This window comes from Babylonia areolata, chromosome 34, assembly GCF_041734735.1.
Source record: "Babylonia areolata isolate BAREFJ2019XMU chromosome 34, ASM4173473v1, whole genome shotgun sequence".
Classification (NCBI taxonomy): domain Eukaryota; kingdom Metazoa; phylum Mollusca; class Gastropoda; order Neogastropoda; family Buccinidae; genus Babylonia; species Babylonia areolata.
In genome coordinates, this window is record NC_134909.1 from 19548036 (window position 1) to 19564184 (window position 16149).

The following is a 16149-nucleotide window of genomic DNA, read 5'->3' on the forward strand; positions in this document are numbered from 1 at the left end:
AGAGTCAATGACGGCATTGTGTGTTGTTGCCCGTGCAGCCTTCTTCATCCCGTTCTTCTACATCACGAAGAAGGCGGAGAACATTGGGATGCACGACGACGAGGCGGTGTTCTTGCTGTCCATCATCGGCATCACCAACACCATTGGTCGTGTCATCTCCGGCTGGATCGCCGACCGGCCCTGGACCAACGTGCTGCACCTCAACAACGGTGCTCTGGTGGTGGCTGGGGTGGGAACCATCCTGGTGGCCTTCTGCCAGACCTTCTCCATGCTGTGTGTCTACGCTGCCACCTTCGGCTTTTGTGTGGGTGAGTTTCGGTGGGGGAGACAGACTGGGTGGGGGGTTGGGGGGGGGTAGGGTGAGGGGGGGGGGCGTTGTTGGCAATGATGGATTGGAGTGATTTTTGTAGTTTTCCTTGCTGTGTGTGTACGCTGCTACCTTCAGCTTTTGTGTGCTGGTGAGATTAGGGGGGATGTGTGTGTGTGTGTGAGGGGTGATGGTTGGGGTGATTTTTGTAGTTCTTCCTGTTGTGTGTGTACCCCTTTGAGCTTTTGTGTGGGTGAGTTTCAGGTGTGTGTGTGAGAGAGAGGGGTGATGGTTGGGGTGATTTTTGTAGTTCTTCCTGTTGTGTGTGTACCCCTTTCAGCTTTTGTGTGGGGTGAGTTTCAGATGTGTGTGTGTGTGAGGGGTGATGGTTGTGTGATTTTTGTAGTTCTCCCTGTTGTGTGTGTACCCCTTTCGGCTTTTGTGTGGGGTGAGTTTCAGATGTGTGTGTGTGTGTGTGGGAGGGGTGATGGTTGGGGTGATTTTTGTAGTTCTTCCTGTTGTGTGTGTACCACTTTCGGCTTTTGTGTGGGGTGAGTCTCAGGTGTGTGTGTGTGTGTGTGTGTGTGAGAGGGGTGATGGTTGTGTGATTTTTGTAGTTCTCCCTGTTGTGTGTGTACCACTTTCGGCTTTTGTGTGGGTGAGTCTCAGGTGTGTGTGTGTGTGAGAGAGAGAGAGAGAGAGAGGCATGATGGTTGTGTGATTTTTGTAGTTCTCCCTGTTGTGTGTGTACCCCTTTCGGCTTTTGTGTGGGGTGAGTTTCAGGTGTGTGTGTGTGGAGGGGGGGTGGAATTTGATGGTTTGTGGTTGGGGTGATTTTTGTAGTCTCCCTTCTGTGCGTGTATGCTGCCACCTTTGGCTTTTGTGTGCTGGTGAGTTTCAGGTATGTGTGTGGGGGGGGGGGGGGCGGTGTTGGTGTTGATGGTTTGTGGTTGGGGTGATTTTTGTAGTCTCCCTTCTGTGCGTGTATGCTGCCACCTTCGGTTTTTGTGTGCAGGTGTGAGTGGGGGGTGGGGGGGGGGTGTTGGTGTTGATGGTTTGTGGTTGGGGTGATTTTTGTAGTCTCCCTTCTGTGCGTGTATGCTGCCACCTTCGGTTTTTGTGTGCAGGTGTGAGTGGGGGGTGGGGGGGGGGGGGGTGTTGGTGTTGATGGTTTGTGGTTGGGGTGATTTTTGTAGTCTCCCTTTTGTGCGTGTATGCTGCCACCTTTGGCTTTTGTGTGCTGGTGAGTTTCAGGTATGTGTGTGGGAGGGGGGGGGCGGTGTTGGTGTTGATGGTTTGTGGTTGGGGTGATTTGTGTAGTCTCCCCTGCTGTGTGTGTGTACACTGCCACCTTTGTTTTTTTTGTGTGGGTGAGTTTTGGGCATGTGTGGGTGGGTGGGTGGGTCGGTGGGGTGTTGATGGGTTGAGGTGATTTTTGTAGTTCTTGCAGCTGTGTGTGTACGCTGCCACCTTCAACTGTTGTGTGGGTGAGCTTTGGGTGTGTGTGTGGTGATGGGGGTTGGGGGGGGGGTGGAGTATTGAAGGGTTGGAGTGATTTTTGTAGTACTCCCTGCTGTGTGTATGCTGCTGCCTTGGTTTTTGTGGGGGTGAGATTCAGGTGTGTGTGTGGGGGGGGTCTGAGGGGGGTTGTCAATGGGTTAGGGTTGTTTTTGTTCCCCCTGCTGTGTGTGTAAGCTGTCACCTTTTGAATTTGTCTGGGTGTGTTTGAGTTGGGTCGGGGGGAGGGGTGGGTTTGATGTGTTGTTGATTTGATTGGGATTGTGGTAGATTGTGAGGAAGAGTTTTGGAATGCAGAGAGTATGGTGTGTGTGTCTGTGTGTGTGTTACTCTGTGTGTGTGTGTCTTAATGTATTCATCTCTGTGTGTCTGTGTGTAGTTCATGCGATTGTCTGTTAGATATGATACATGTGTGCCCTGTGGCAGTTTGTGGCAAGTGTTTTTTAGTTTGGGTTTTTTTTGTTGTTAATTCTGGTTATTCTGGTGATGATTACATGCTACGTTTCCTTCATCAACAACACCACCCCATGCCCGCCAACTCACTCTGCTTGTATGAGGAATGAGTGAAAGGGGGCAAGGGGGAGATAGAGAGAGAGAGAGAGAGGTCATGAGTGGTTCGTGTCATTTTAACTTTTTCTTTCCAGTGAAGCACCTTGAGGTGGTGAAGAGAAAGGGTATTAATACTATACAGATGTACATACATTGTTATTGCTATTGTTACTGTTATTATCATTACTACTACTACTACTACTACTACTACTGGTTTTTTCCTTTTTTTTCTTTTTTTCTCAAGGCCTGACTAAGCCCATTGTGTTACGCTGCTGGTCAGGCATCTGCTTGGCAGATGTGGTGTAGCATGTATGGATTTGTCCGAACGCAGTGACGCCTCCTTGAGCTACTGATAATGATACTGAAATTGCTACTACTACTACTACTAATATTGTTATTATTGTTACTGGTATTTGATAATTACCTTTATTTATTAATCATAATCATTATCATCATTACTGTTATCATTATTATTGACTGTCGCCCTGTGTCTGAACAGCGGTGTTTGTGTCGCTATAATCATTATCATCATTACTCTTATCATTATTATTGACTGTCTGAACAGCGGTGTTTGTGTCGCTACGCTCCATTCTGCTCGTGGACTTGCTAGGAATCGAACTGCTGACCAAGTCCTTTGGCATCCTCATCCTCTTCCAGGGAATCGCCACCATGGTGGGCGCCCCGCTGGCAGGTGAGGTTCAATTCTGACTTGTCCCCCCCACCCCCCCTTCCTGACTGAATCTTCTGGCTCAGTGACTGTCTCTGTTCAGACCATTAACTCACTCGGGATGACAAGTTTTCTCCCTTGCTTTTCGCTTTTCCCCACGGACAGCCCATTTGTAAGGGTTTGGAAAAAAATTACAAAAAGTACAAAATACTGTGTAAGAAAATGAAACTTTCAGAACTGGTTTATTACATGTTGAGCTATTACATATAAAAAAAAAATCAAATTTCTCATCTATTTTTACAGTTTTGCCTAATGTAGAAAATACTGTCAATTTTTCACCCCGAACCACCATACCCATGCTCACTTTCTGCATTAAATTCGCTTTCTTCTTCGTCATCATCCACCTCTTCTATGTCTGACCCTTCAGTTTGTAGCATTTCAAGTACTTCGGCAACCCTAAAACGTTGCCGTCACTGCCTTGTTCTTTTCACAACATTCTGAGAAGAGCCCGCTTTGCTAACAGGCTGGCACGCGAGCAGACGACCGGTCAATGACTTTGTCAGCATGTGTGTGAGACAGGCCACACATCCCAGGCTGACCAGTCATACTGTTCGATTGTGGAGTGACCCAGAATAGCACACTCTGCTTGGCTAATCACAAAATCACGTGTACAGCGCATGATGGAATTTTACTTTCGGAGAATGCTATTCCATTCTTTCGTCTGAATCCGAATACGTTTTGTGTGAGCATTCCTTCGTCCGGAGAGAATTAACTCATTCTACCCCCACAGCTACATGCCTGCTACATCTCCCCTGGACCAGCACTGCATGCAACCACTGCAGTGAAAAGTAGGGTTGTTCCATTAAAACGGTGAAAATTGATGGAGAATATGCTGATTTAATCAGTCAAACAAGGCTTCATTTTCATGCTTCCAGAATCCATATATGCCTCAGTTTTAGAAACACCAACTGTACCAAGCCAGAATAAATGAAATCAGAATAGTGAATGGGTACCAGTATTCTCGAAGCAGGTCTACAAGGGAAGTAATCAAGGTACAAGTTAACTCGTACCTGGAGTGGAATGAGTTAAGTGGACGCCATCATATTTCTTTCTGACTTCTTCTTCTTCTTCTTCTGCGTTCATGGGCTGCAACTCCCACGTTCACTCGTATGCACACGAGTGGGCTTTTACGTGTACGACCGTTTTACCCCGCCATGTAGGCAGCATACTCCGTTTTCGGGGGTGTGCATGCTGGGTATGTTCTTGTTTCCATAACCCACCGAACGCTGACATGGATTACAGGATCTTTAACGTGCGTATTTGATCTTCTGCATGCGTTTACACACGAAGGGGGTTCAGGCACTAGCAGGTCTGCACATATGTTGACCTGGGAGATCGTAAAAATCTCCACCCTTCACCCACCAGGCGCCGTCACCGTGATTCGAACCCGGGACCCTCAGATTGAACGTCCAACGCTTTAACCACTCGGCTATTGCGCCCGTCCCTTTCTGACTTAGTCTGGCAGTTCATTGTGTTGTGACAGAATTGTTAAGATGCTTATTACTGCCATTGCAGTGTCCTTGAGTTCTGGGTTCAGATCCGGGTCTCACCCTTTCTCCCAGGCTCAACTGGAAAATCAAACAGAGCATCTACTCTAGTCATTCGAATGAGATGATAAACCAAGGTCACGTGTGCTGCACTTACTTGGCACACTGAAGAAGAACCTATGGCAACATATAACGATTGTCAACTGGCAAAATTAAGTAGACAAAATCTACTCTGAAATGTACACACACACACACACACACACACACACACACACACACACACATATATATATATATATATATATATATATATATATATATATATATATATATATATATATATATAACTGAAACTGTACTGTGTCCTTTTTTTAGGCAGTTGTCTAGACACATTCACACTTCTTTCTGGCTTGCTGATCTGTCGGCCATCAACATCAGCTTGTTCTCTGACTCACTCTGTCCCTCATCAACTTACTTTCTGACTTTTGTCCACATCAAGTTTCTTTTTGACTTCCTCTTCAGACTGTCTCACTGTGCTGCGACCTGTTCCAGACCGTTTGTTCTGACTTACTCTTCAGACTGTCTCACTGTGTTGCGACCTGTTCCAGGTCATTTGTTCTGACTTACTCTTCAGACTGTCTCACTGTGCTGTGACCTGTTTCAGGTCATTTGTTCTGACTTGCTCTTCAGACTGACTCACTGTGCTGTGACCTGTTTCAGGTCATTTGTTCTGACTTGCTCTTCAGACTGTCTCACTGTGCTGCGACCTGTTTCAGACCGTTTGTTCTGACTTACTCTTCAGACTGTCTCACTGTACTGCGACCTGTTCCAGACCGTTTGTTCTGACTTACTCTTCAGACTGACTCACTGTGCTGTGACCTGTTTCAGGTCATTTGTTCTGACTTACTCTTCAGACTGTCTCACTGTGCTGCGACCTGTTCCAGACCGTTTGTTCTGACTTACTCTTCAGACTGTCTCACTGTGCTGCGACCTGTTCCAGGCGGTTTGTTCTGACTTACTCTTCAGACTGTCTCACTGTGCTGCGACGTGTTCCAGACCGTTTGTTCTGACTTACTCTTCAGACTGACTCACTGTGCTGTGACCTGTTTCAGGTCATTTGTTCTGACTTGCTCTTCAGACTGACTCACTGTGCTGTGACCTGTTTCAGGTCATTTGTTCTGACTTACTCTTCAGACTGACTCACTGTGCTGTGACCTGTTTCAGGTCATTTGTTCTGACTTACTCTTCAGACTGTCTCACTGTGTTGCGACCTGTTTCAGACTGTTTGTTCTGACTTACTCTTCAGACTGTCTCACTGTGCTGTGACCTGTTCCAGGCCGTTTGTTCTGACTTACTCTTCAGACTGTCTCGCTGTGTTGCGACCTGTTCCAGGCAGTTTGTTCTGAGTTAATATTCAGACTATCTCACTGTGCTGCGACTTGTTCCAGACCGTTTGTTCTGACTTACTCTTCAGACTGTCTCACTGTGCTGTGACCTGTTCCAGGCAGTTTGTTCTGAGTTAATATTCAGACTATCTCACTGTGCTGCGACTTGTTCCAGACCGTTTGTTCTGACTTACTCTTCAGACTGTCTCGCTGTGTTGCGACCTGTTCCAGGCAGTTTGTTCTGAGTTAATATTCAGACTATCTCACTGTGTTGCGACCTGTTCCAGACCGTTTGTTCTGACTTACTCTTCAGACTGTCTCACTGTGTTGCGACCTGTTCCAGGTCATTTGTTCTGACTTACTCTTCAGACTGTCTCACTGTGTTGCGACCTGTTTCAGACTTGTTTGTTCTGACTTACTCTTCAGACTGTCTCACTGTGTTGCGACCTGTTCCAGGCAGTTTGTTCTGAGTTAATATTCAGACTATCTCACTGTGCTGCGACCTGTTCCAGACTGTTTGTTCTGACTTACTCTTCAGACTGTCTCACTGTGCTGCGACCTGTTCCAGGCGGTTTGTTCTGACTTACTCTTCAGACTGTCTCACTGTGCTGCGACGTGTTCCAGACCGTTTGTTCTGACTTACTCTTCAGACTGTCTCACTGTGCTGCGACCTGTTTCAGACCATTTGTTCTGACTTACTCTTCAGACTGTCTCACTGTGCTGTGACCTGTTCCAGACCGTTTGTTCTGACTTACTCTTCAGACTGTCTCACTGTGTTGTGACCTGTTTCAGACCGTTTGTTCTGACTTACTCTTCAGACTGTCTCACTGTGCTGCGACCTGTTCCAGACCGTTTGTTCTGACTTACTCTTCAGACTGTCTCACTGTGTTGCGACCTGTTCCAGGCAGTTTGTTCTGAGTTAATATTCAGACTATCTCACTGTGCTGCGACCTGTTCCAGACTGTTTGTTCTGACTTACTCTTCAGACTGTCTCACTGTGCTGCGACCTGTTTCAGACCGTTTGTTCTGACTTACTCTTCAGACTGTCTCACTGTACTGCGACCTGTTCCAGACCGTTTGTTCTGACTTACTCTTCAGACTGTCTCACTGTGCTGCGACCTGTTCCAGACCGTTTGTTCTGACTTACTCTTCAGACTGTCTCACTGTGCTGCGACCTGTTCCAGGCGGTTTGTTCTGACTTACTCTTCAGACTGTCTCACTGTGCTGCGACGTGTTCCAGACCGTTTGTTCTGACTTACTCTTCAGACTGTCTCACTGTGTTGCGACTTGTTCCAGACCGTTTGTTCTGACTTACTCTTCAGACTGTCTCACTGTGCTGCGACCTGTTCCAGACCGTTTGTTCTGACTTACTCTTCAGACTGTCTCACTGTGCTGCGACCTGTTTCAGACCGTTTGTTCTGACTTACTCTTCAGACTGTCTCACTGTGCTGCGACCTGTTTCAGACGATTTGTTCTGACTTACTCTTCAGACTGTCTCACTGTGCTGCGACCTGTTCCAGGCCGTTTGTTCTGACTTACTCTTCAGACTGTCTCACTGTGCTGCGACTTGTTTCAGGCCACTTGCTGGACACGACGGGGTCTGTCAACAACTGCTTCATCATGGCGGGTGTCTTGCTCCTGGTGTCTGGCCTCATGGGCATTCCCCTCTGGCTCCTGAAACGCCGCCAGACGAGCAGGACGTTGCCTCCCTTGTTGCCGGAACAGATGCCTTTCAACGGAACAGTACCCAGCCAGCCAGCTCATGCCTTGGCCAACGAAGAGGGATGACAGCCCACATTTGATGGCTGAACTTTTGTGGGTGCATTGATAGTGTGTTAGTTGAGAGGATTGAGCTAACAGTTCGGACATTTTGAACTGGTGTGTGAAGCGCTGAACGGGAGACCGAAAGAAGAAAAACAGGGGGGAAAAAGTCATCAGGAGGTAATGTTCATGGTTTAATGGCGGACACGTGTGCGTGATGGAAGATTGCAGGTCTTTTGCAAGTGGTTCATGAAACTTATAAATTGTATTGATAATCTGTGAAAGTTTGAATGCATAGATTGTGCCTGTAAAAATAGAACTGACAGTTTTGTGCAGGTTTGAAATATTGGCCATTTAGATATATATATATATGCAAAACAAAACAAAATGATACAGGCTGTAGATTTTGCATAAGATGCATGTCCATAGCATGCTTCAGAAATTGAAGCAAGAGCAATATTTGATATGAAAGAGTGATTGTGCTGACGAATGAAAGGTTGAACCTTCACAAAACATGAAGTTTCCAATTTGTTCAGAACATGTATGAACAAGTATTTGAAACTGAACGTGGCAGAAAAAGGTTGCATTTTCACACACTTGAAAGATTTGAGTTACTGCAATGCAGGAAGCTGTATACTTGAAAGCTTGTGTATGATACATGAAGTTGGAATTTCTGTAATGTGTCAGTTGATCTTCCACATTAATTGTGAACGACCTAACAGAGAGACTGGACTTGCTGAGTGGAAAACCAAATAAGCTGTGAAAGAATGAATTGTCTGATAAAACTTTGAGCTGTTGAAATAAAAGAAGGCAAAGACGTGCTACAGCCACTATGCACAACACTGAAGTTTGAAAACACCTTTCTGTGGTGAATGAGAGAGTTGGTCTGCAAGATCATTGTGTACGTTTAAACAGACATACCATGGTGCTTATGATTACTGCAGAATTTGTGCTTCACCGATCGTTGAAATGAGTCTACAGCATGCCATTCAGTCTGAGATTCTTCACCCTTGTTTGTAGGAAAAGAATGCTACAGGTAAACATGTTTATGTGGGGCACTGATCTATCGGAAATGATAAATCACCGCCTTACCACCCCACCCTTGTAAAACATGTCTGGACAGGATGTGGGCTGCTGTCAGGCAGACTGACGCAGCAGTGGGAAAACCTGACAGAATGCCTGAAAGTTCCAGATCACAGCTGTGAAGAAGCCAGTGAAAGAAGTACTAGAATCCTAAACAACACACTGTAAACGTGCAAGACCACATTTCTGATATGCTTCATAATATTAGAAACAAAACTCAAAAGTTTCCGGAATTATTTCCCTTGGGTTTTTGTTTTTGGTGATGGCATTGTTGTTGTTGTTTTTTTCCTTTGAAATGACTTGCCTTGCACATTCGTTTTGACAAATTTCATTTTTGGATGCGAAGTAAGAGCTAGTTCTGGTAGAACATTGCCTTTTTCTTCTTCTTCTTCTGCTTTCGTGGGCTGCAACTCCCACGTACACTCGCATGTACACGAATGGGCTTTTACGTGCATGACCGTTTTTACCCCGCCATGTAGGCAGCCATGCTCCATTTTCGGGGGTGTGCATGCTGAGTATGTTTTTGTTTCCATAACCCACCGAACGCTGACATGGATTACAGGATCTTTAACGTGCGTATTTGATCTTCTGGATGCGTTTATACATGAAGGGGCTTCAGGCACTAGCAGGTCTGCACATATGTTGACCTGGGAGATCGTAAAAATCTCCACCCTTTACCCACCAGGCGCCGTCACCGTGATTCGAACCCGGGACCCTCAGATTGAAAGTCCAGTGCTTTAATCACTCGGCTATTGCGCCCGTCGTAGAACATTGCCAACATTGGTTCAAAGAGTTGCATGCATCAGTCGGTGACACTGCTTCAGTGTGTGTTTGATCTCATGAAAACCCAGAACAGCCATGTTTGTTGGTGGTGGTGGTGATGAGAGGGGAGGAGCTTCCAGGACTCACTTTGATTGGACGTGTTGGCCGCCTGGGCTGACAGTCACTCCCGTTAGCTGTGATGCTTGTCTCTCACCCAGCGTCGTCTTGTTCATCTCTAGTCTCCAAATTCTTATTCTTCATTTGATGATAATAATACTGTTAATTATCAAGACTTACTCAGCGATTTTTCTCAAATAGAGCTGAAAGCACTGTACATGTACGAAAACTTATTAACTGTAAATGAAGAAAATGTTACAACAAATCTATACAATCTTCAAACAAGCATCATGACACAACCTATCCAACTCACACACATGCACACACACATGCACACATAACACATAAAGCACAGGTTGGACATAGTTTCAAACTGTGGTGGACGACAGTGTCATTACTGCTGAAACAGATGGGTCTACAGAGAACATTTGACTGGATGTAGGAGTGTCTCATGTTCATTTCTGTTCTCCAGGTTATTAGGATGAGACGATAAACCGAGGTCCCATGTGCAGCATGCACTTAGTCCATGTAAAAGAACCCACGGCAACAAAAGAGTTGTTCCTGGCAAAATTTCTGTAGAAAAATCCACTTTGATAGGAAAAACAAATAAAACTGCAAGCAGGCAAAAAAAATATTTTAAAAATGGGTGGCGCTATAGTGTAGCGACGCGCTCTCCCTGGGGAGAGCAGCCCGAATTTCGCACAGAGAAATCTGTTGTGATAAAAAGAAATACAAATACAAATTATTCCTTGGGTCCTGTCCCCAGGCCAGAGGGTTAGGCTCCTAAGGGCTGATCAGTACATTGGGTTTATATGAATTTGTTCTCTTTTTTTTTTCTTTTTTTCTTTTTTTTTAATACAAGATGTGGTGTAGCATATATGGGTGAGTCTGTATGCTTTGACGCCTCATTGAAACAAACTAGATTGGTCTCGGGATTGTTTTTCTTTAGTTTTGATCTCCATATTCTTGCCTTGGTTCAAAGACTGACATGCTTTTTTGTATACATCGTCACAGGTAAAAAAAAAAAATATAAAAAAAAGAAAGAAAAATAAAAAGAAATGTTCTTGCTCTGGTGAGACGACATTTCCAACAGATATAATCTACCTGTCATTTTTTGGGTTTTGGGGTTTTTTTTTAGTTTTGTTTTCTCAGTCAGTTAACAGTTATTATTCTTGACAAAGTGACTTCTTTTGGGGTAAGATGAACAGAACAATGGTTACTGTTGTTGTTGTTGTTGATGATTTTTGCATTTATGTGTGTTTGTTTTATTGTTGTTGTTGTTTCTGATTCTTGTGTTTTACATTTATATCTTTCTTCACATACCCAACCCACCCCCCACCCCCTCCCCCCTTCTAATTCATTATTTTTGGTGAATTTTTTTTTCTTCTGTTTTGTTGTTGTTGTAAAACTACACATTGTGTTTTGTATGTTTAATTTTTGTTTATATGGTTTAGGCATGAGAATGTAATGATACAATGTATTGAGAAATTGTACATGTTTATTATTTCGTTGACATTTTAAAGATGTACAGTCTTAGTTTTCAAAGCTGTGTTGAACTTGAGAAAATATTAGTGATTTTGTAATATTAATAAATTGATCATTTTCTGTGGCATGCTGATGATTAGTACTCGCAGATCAGCCAGCCTGCAGGTACTAGTGTGATGTAAATAGCAGGAGTGCAAGAAAAGCGTTGATTACCTGGTCAGATGCACAGAGGAGAATGCGAGTTGAACCCCTGTTGTGATGAATGGGAGAGCTGATTTCACTGAGAGAAGTGTGTGTTTCAGGTTATAGATTTGGGGGAAGGGAACCATACATATAAAAAAATTAAAAAATTGCTACTTACCCCCTTCCTCCCCCCCCCCACCCTCCACACCCCCAACCCTCACCATGCCCCCTACACCCCCTCTGTTCAAAGATTTATATGTGTTTCATTTGCACGAATCTGTCGTCTGTTACTTTGTAGTTATGATGTGTGTGTGTGTGTGTGTGTTTGTGACAAAAAGAGAGAGAGACACAGAGAGAGAACATGTGTGGGGATGCGAGTATATCTTTTTTTTTAATTTTCAGTTGTTCATTTTTTTGGAAGGGGGTGGGGAAAGTTACATTAGTAATTTGATTGATTGGTTCTTCACTACCCCAATACCACAGTGACTTTGACTGATGCTTTAAATTAAAAAGATGTGTATGATTTTTCTCGGATTGTGAATCAGCAACTGATCAAAGTTTCTGTCCAGGACATAGCTGGATATAAATTATAAATGTGGGAATGGGAAATGGTGATGGACCCCCCCCCCCCACCCCTCTCCTTATTTTTTTATATAGATAAAATAAGATATTTTTGTATTTAAAAAAAAAAAAAAAAAAAAACCAAACCCATGGTGGAGGAGGCCCATACTGTGGTCATGAGAAATAAGATAGGATTCTGTGGTGCACTGCCGTCACTGGCTAAATTTTGATACCAATTCATGCCTTTCTTTACTGATTTCTGTGCTTGTGGTCTGGATGTGGTTTCTGGTTTTTGTTATTGCTTTTTTTTCTTTTTCTTTTTTTTTTTCATGGATTTTTTTTTTTTTTTTTCCCCAACAAAGATAAAGCACCTCAACCTGGAAAGTTTAGTGATGTATTCTCGCTTCAGCCTGTAGTGCATTTCTTTAGCTCATTGTACACGGAAGATGTGTTTTTGTTTAAAAGAATATTACTCAGAAATACGCATCGTCTGTTTCCTAGAATAAAGCTCACTGTACGTGGAAGGTAAGTTTTCGTTTATAACTTAGAAATGTGTCTTCTCTTTCATGAGTCAACTCTTCCATCACCCTGATGTAGTTTGTCATGTTTTCTTTCTGTAGTTTGAGTGTTTTACATGAGTATGGTGCAAGCCTCAGCAAGTACATTAGTAACATGGATGTTGTAAATAGTACTAGAATGCTTGGGGTGTGTGTGTTGTACTATTTCTGCAACACTGGTGTGGAAGAGTTGTACAAAGTGATTTTGATACTTGAAAAACAAGCCTTTCAAAAAAAAAGAAAAACGACATGTGATACCTTGAACCTTGAAGCATGGGGTTGAAAGATAGGGTAACGTCGGGAGAAAAGAGGAGCTATTCAATTGGAGCTTGATAAAGCTGAGTTATTGCTGTATAAGGCAGTCTTTTTTTCCCCCAATTGGTTTTCATTATGCGTGTTCATTGTGATGATTGAATGCCTACCCCCTACACTCTCCCTGCCTGTGCAAGAATTTAACCCCCCCCCCCCCAAAATTTTCAACCAGCAGAAAACAGCCCCGGTTCTGTTGTTCCCAAGTCTTAACACCACTTTTGTTGAAAAAATTGAGAACTCATCTCGGAGCAAACCACACAACTTTTTGTTGTTGTTGTTTGTGATCAGCAGAATTCCATGTAAAGCAGAGATTGTGGTGTGGGGTTGGGGGGGCCGGGGGGTGGTGAAGAAAACGTGTCAGAGACTTTGTCTGCCTTGAGCGACCAGGGGTGGTGTGGTGATACCAAAGGATGGAACAGCTGACGTGTCTTTTTTTTCTGCAGCTCATCGCCATGTAGATCTATGCACCAGGTGGAGGGTCTGGATAAAACCTGAGCACTCTTTTGAACTGAACATGCTATATCTGGTTCTTCTTCTCTAACACACTTTGGTTTTTATTTCAACACTTCTTTTTTTGTCTTTTTTTTAAAAATCTGGTTCCTCGATTAATTGATTTGGTTTCTCATTTAACACACTGTTTGGCAGCTGCTACTGTTCACTTTTTTTTTTTTTTTTTTTTTTTGGACTGGGTCTTCTTCTAACACATTGTATCTGGTTGCTCTTTTAACACACTTTGTGTCTACTTTCTATTTTAACACACTTTGTCTGCTTCCTCGTTTAGTACATTATTGCTCTTTTAACAACAATTGGTTCTGCTTTTAACATATTTTGTCTGGTTCTTCTTTTTACTCACCATTTGTCTGGTAGCTCTTTTAACATCCTTTGGTACCTCTTTCAGCACTTTTTTTTTTTTCTGGTTCCTCTTTAAATTTAACACACTGTTTGTTGGGTTAGCTTGCTCTTTTAACAGTGTGACTGGTTCCTGTTTTCTCACTGTGTTCAGTTCTTCTTGTTGGACCTGAGCTTTCCTTCCCCCCCAAAAAAAACAAGCTGTTTTCCTTCGCAGCGGCTGTTCACTGCTGCTCCTTGGTTTCAGCTGGCTGAGAATCCTGTGCGACAGCATTGAAGGCTGGTTCGAATGGTTGCAACACATTGTGTTGAAGATTGGTTTGTTTCTAAACATATATAGCTATGCCAAAAAAAAAAAAAGAAGACAATAAAAAATAATATAAAGAAAGATAAAGAATCACATCTGTTGCTGCCTTACGTGAGCTTGAATAGAATTAAAGTGCAGTATGGAGGAGATGTCATCTTTGACAGATGCAGGTGCTTGCTGATAAGAAAAAAAGTGTGTTTGGGATTTTCTGAGTGATGTGTGTACATGTGTGTGTGTGTGTGTTACCGCATTGTGATTCAGGTTTCAGTGTGAACAATTGTCACATCACAAAAGCTGACGTAGAAATCAGGCTGAAATGATTTGCATGTTAACATGTTTTATATATTTTGTGTTTGTGTGAAAGAGAGAGAAATCGAGATCGAGTTGTGTGTGTGTGTGTTTATGTGTAGAAATTGGGCTGAAATGATTTGCATGTTAATTTGTATGTTGCACATTGTGTGTGTGTGTGTGTGTGTTGTTAGAAGTGCTAATGAGATGTGGATCAAGCATGGAGGTTCATTTACAAAACAGAAGCTGAATACACTGTGCTTTGTCATAAAGACACTATATTTTCTGTAAATGAAATGAAACAAATAAATAAAATTAATAAATAACAAAAGGAATGTGTGTTGTTTATGTGTGTGCGTGTGTGCATGTGTGGTGTTGTCTTCAGTTTAACGTCTTCCACTTTAAGTGATATTAGACGGGGGGGCGCATGGTGGTGGGAACACAGTTGGGCAGAGGGTGAAGAATGGTGTGTGTGTGTATGTGTGTGTGCGCGCATGTGTGTGTGTGGTGTGGAAAGATACAGAGCACTGGAAAAAATAAAACATTAAAAGGGAGACATAGGCATATAGAAGGAAACGCAAACATCAAACAACTATAACAAATGTCCTATTGGACTATGCAGCAAACCTTCTGCAATAGCAGATAACATCTTGAAATTGTCAAAAATACATAAACAAGAATTTTCCAAGAAGTTTGGTAAAAACGATTTCAGACTCTGACATCCAAAGAGTACATGTTTGCTAGAAATGGATTCTCCACATATGCATTTAACATCTTTGCTGAACTTTGTTATAAAAGCATTCAGCTTTATCCTGTTCGATTATGCCTGAATTTGCCTTAATCTGATTAGATTGCTGAATGTATTTGATTGATTGACAGATTCTGGTTGTTGAATATTATTTATACTTTTATTTAAAACTTTGCCATTTTGCTGGTATACTTCCCTGACTTTGCTCCATGTTGCTTTTTCTAGTAAGCGGTACCGCTCTTGTACAGACAAAGGCACATAAAGTTCTGTGGTTCCCTGTTGGTGTTTTGCACCTTTTCTTGCAGCCCTGTCAGCCCATTCATTATATAGGAGACCAAGGTGAGAAGGAACCCTACAAAAAGTTATATGTGTTCCTCTCAAATTCAAAAAAATGTACAATGTGACTTATTTCTATTATTATACAGGATCATGGACTTGTTCTTACAATTTGATAAGTTTAAAGCATATAATACAGATTTTGAATCAACACAAAATAAGACTTGTAGAAGGCAAACTGGAAGATCAAGAATATAATTCAAAGCCATAAAAACAGCAATAAGTTAAGCTGTGAATATTGATCGATTTTTACCAGTATAGCATGATCGTTCAGTTTTCAATTTTGGTATAACGAAAGCTGAACCTGCTTGGCCATTGTCTAAGAGTGAGCCGTCTGTGTAAATATGTAACTGATCACAGTATCTATTCTGAAGGCGTGTATGTGTGTGCATGTGTGCATGCATGCTCTTATGTATTGTGTGCATGTAGCATACATCCCATTTGACTGGGTAGATTCACATTTATATTCCAAAAACGTTTGAAAATGAACATTATGATCAGCAACATTAATTCCATGCACATTCTAAGGTTATTGAAAAAATAAAGAGCTCAGTAATCAGTAACAACAACATACACACATCATTCACAAACACAGTGCACGTCTGTGTGTGTGTGTGGATGTGTGTGTGCGTGTCCACACACACACACACACACACACACACTCACTCACTCATGCATACAAACATTTTCCTGTACACAAAAATACGCACAATCGTTTTATTCAAAACTAAATTGTGATTTTTTTTGATTTTTTTTTAATATAAGCAACATTTTTTTTTTCTTCTGTCCACAAAACACAAAAACAGTCCCAACCATTCAAGCATAAC

The 16149-nt window shown here is 42.7% G+C and overlaps 2 protein-coding genes across 3 annotated transcripts in view; one reads left to right on the forward strand and one right to left on the reverse strand.

Annotated features, from left to right (window-relative positions):
- The window catches only part of LOC143277578 (monocarboxylate transporter 5-like), a 60841-nt gene extending 47896 nt beyond the window's left edge, over nt 1-12945 (forward strand). The window contains exons 8-10 of the mRNA XM_076582457.1: nt 39-308; nt 2940-3065; nt 7550-12945. Coding sequence (XP_076438572.1) covers nt 39-308; nt 2940-3065; nt 7550-7761 — 608 coding nt within the window. The 3' untranslated portion in view covers nt 7762-12945. The remainder of the gene's footprint in view (nt 1-38; nt 309-2939; nt 3066-7549) is intronic.
- A 1553-nt stretch (nt 12946-14498) lies between these two features.
- The window catches only part of LOC143277649 (uncharacterized), a 7531-nt gene continuing 5880 nt past the window's right edge, over nt 14499-16149 (reverse strand). For both annotated transcript variants that reach the window (XM_076582540.1, XM_076582541.1), the window contains exon 3: nt 14499-16149. This exon is cut by the window's right edge and continues 329 nt beyond it. The gene's annotated coding sequence lies outside the window, so the exon portion shown is untranslated.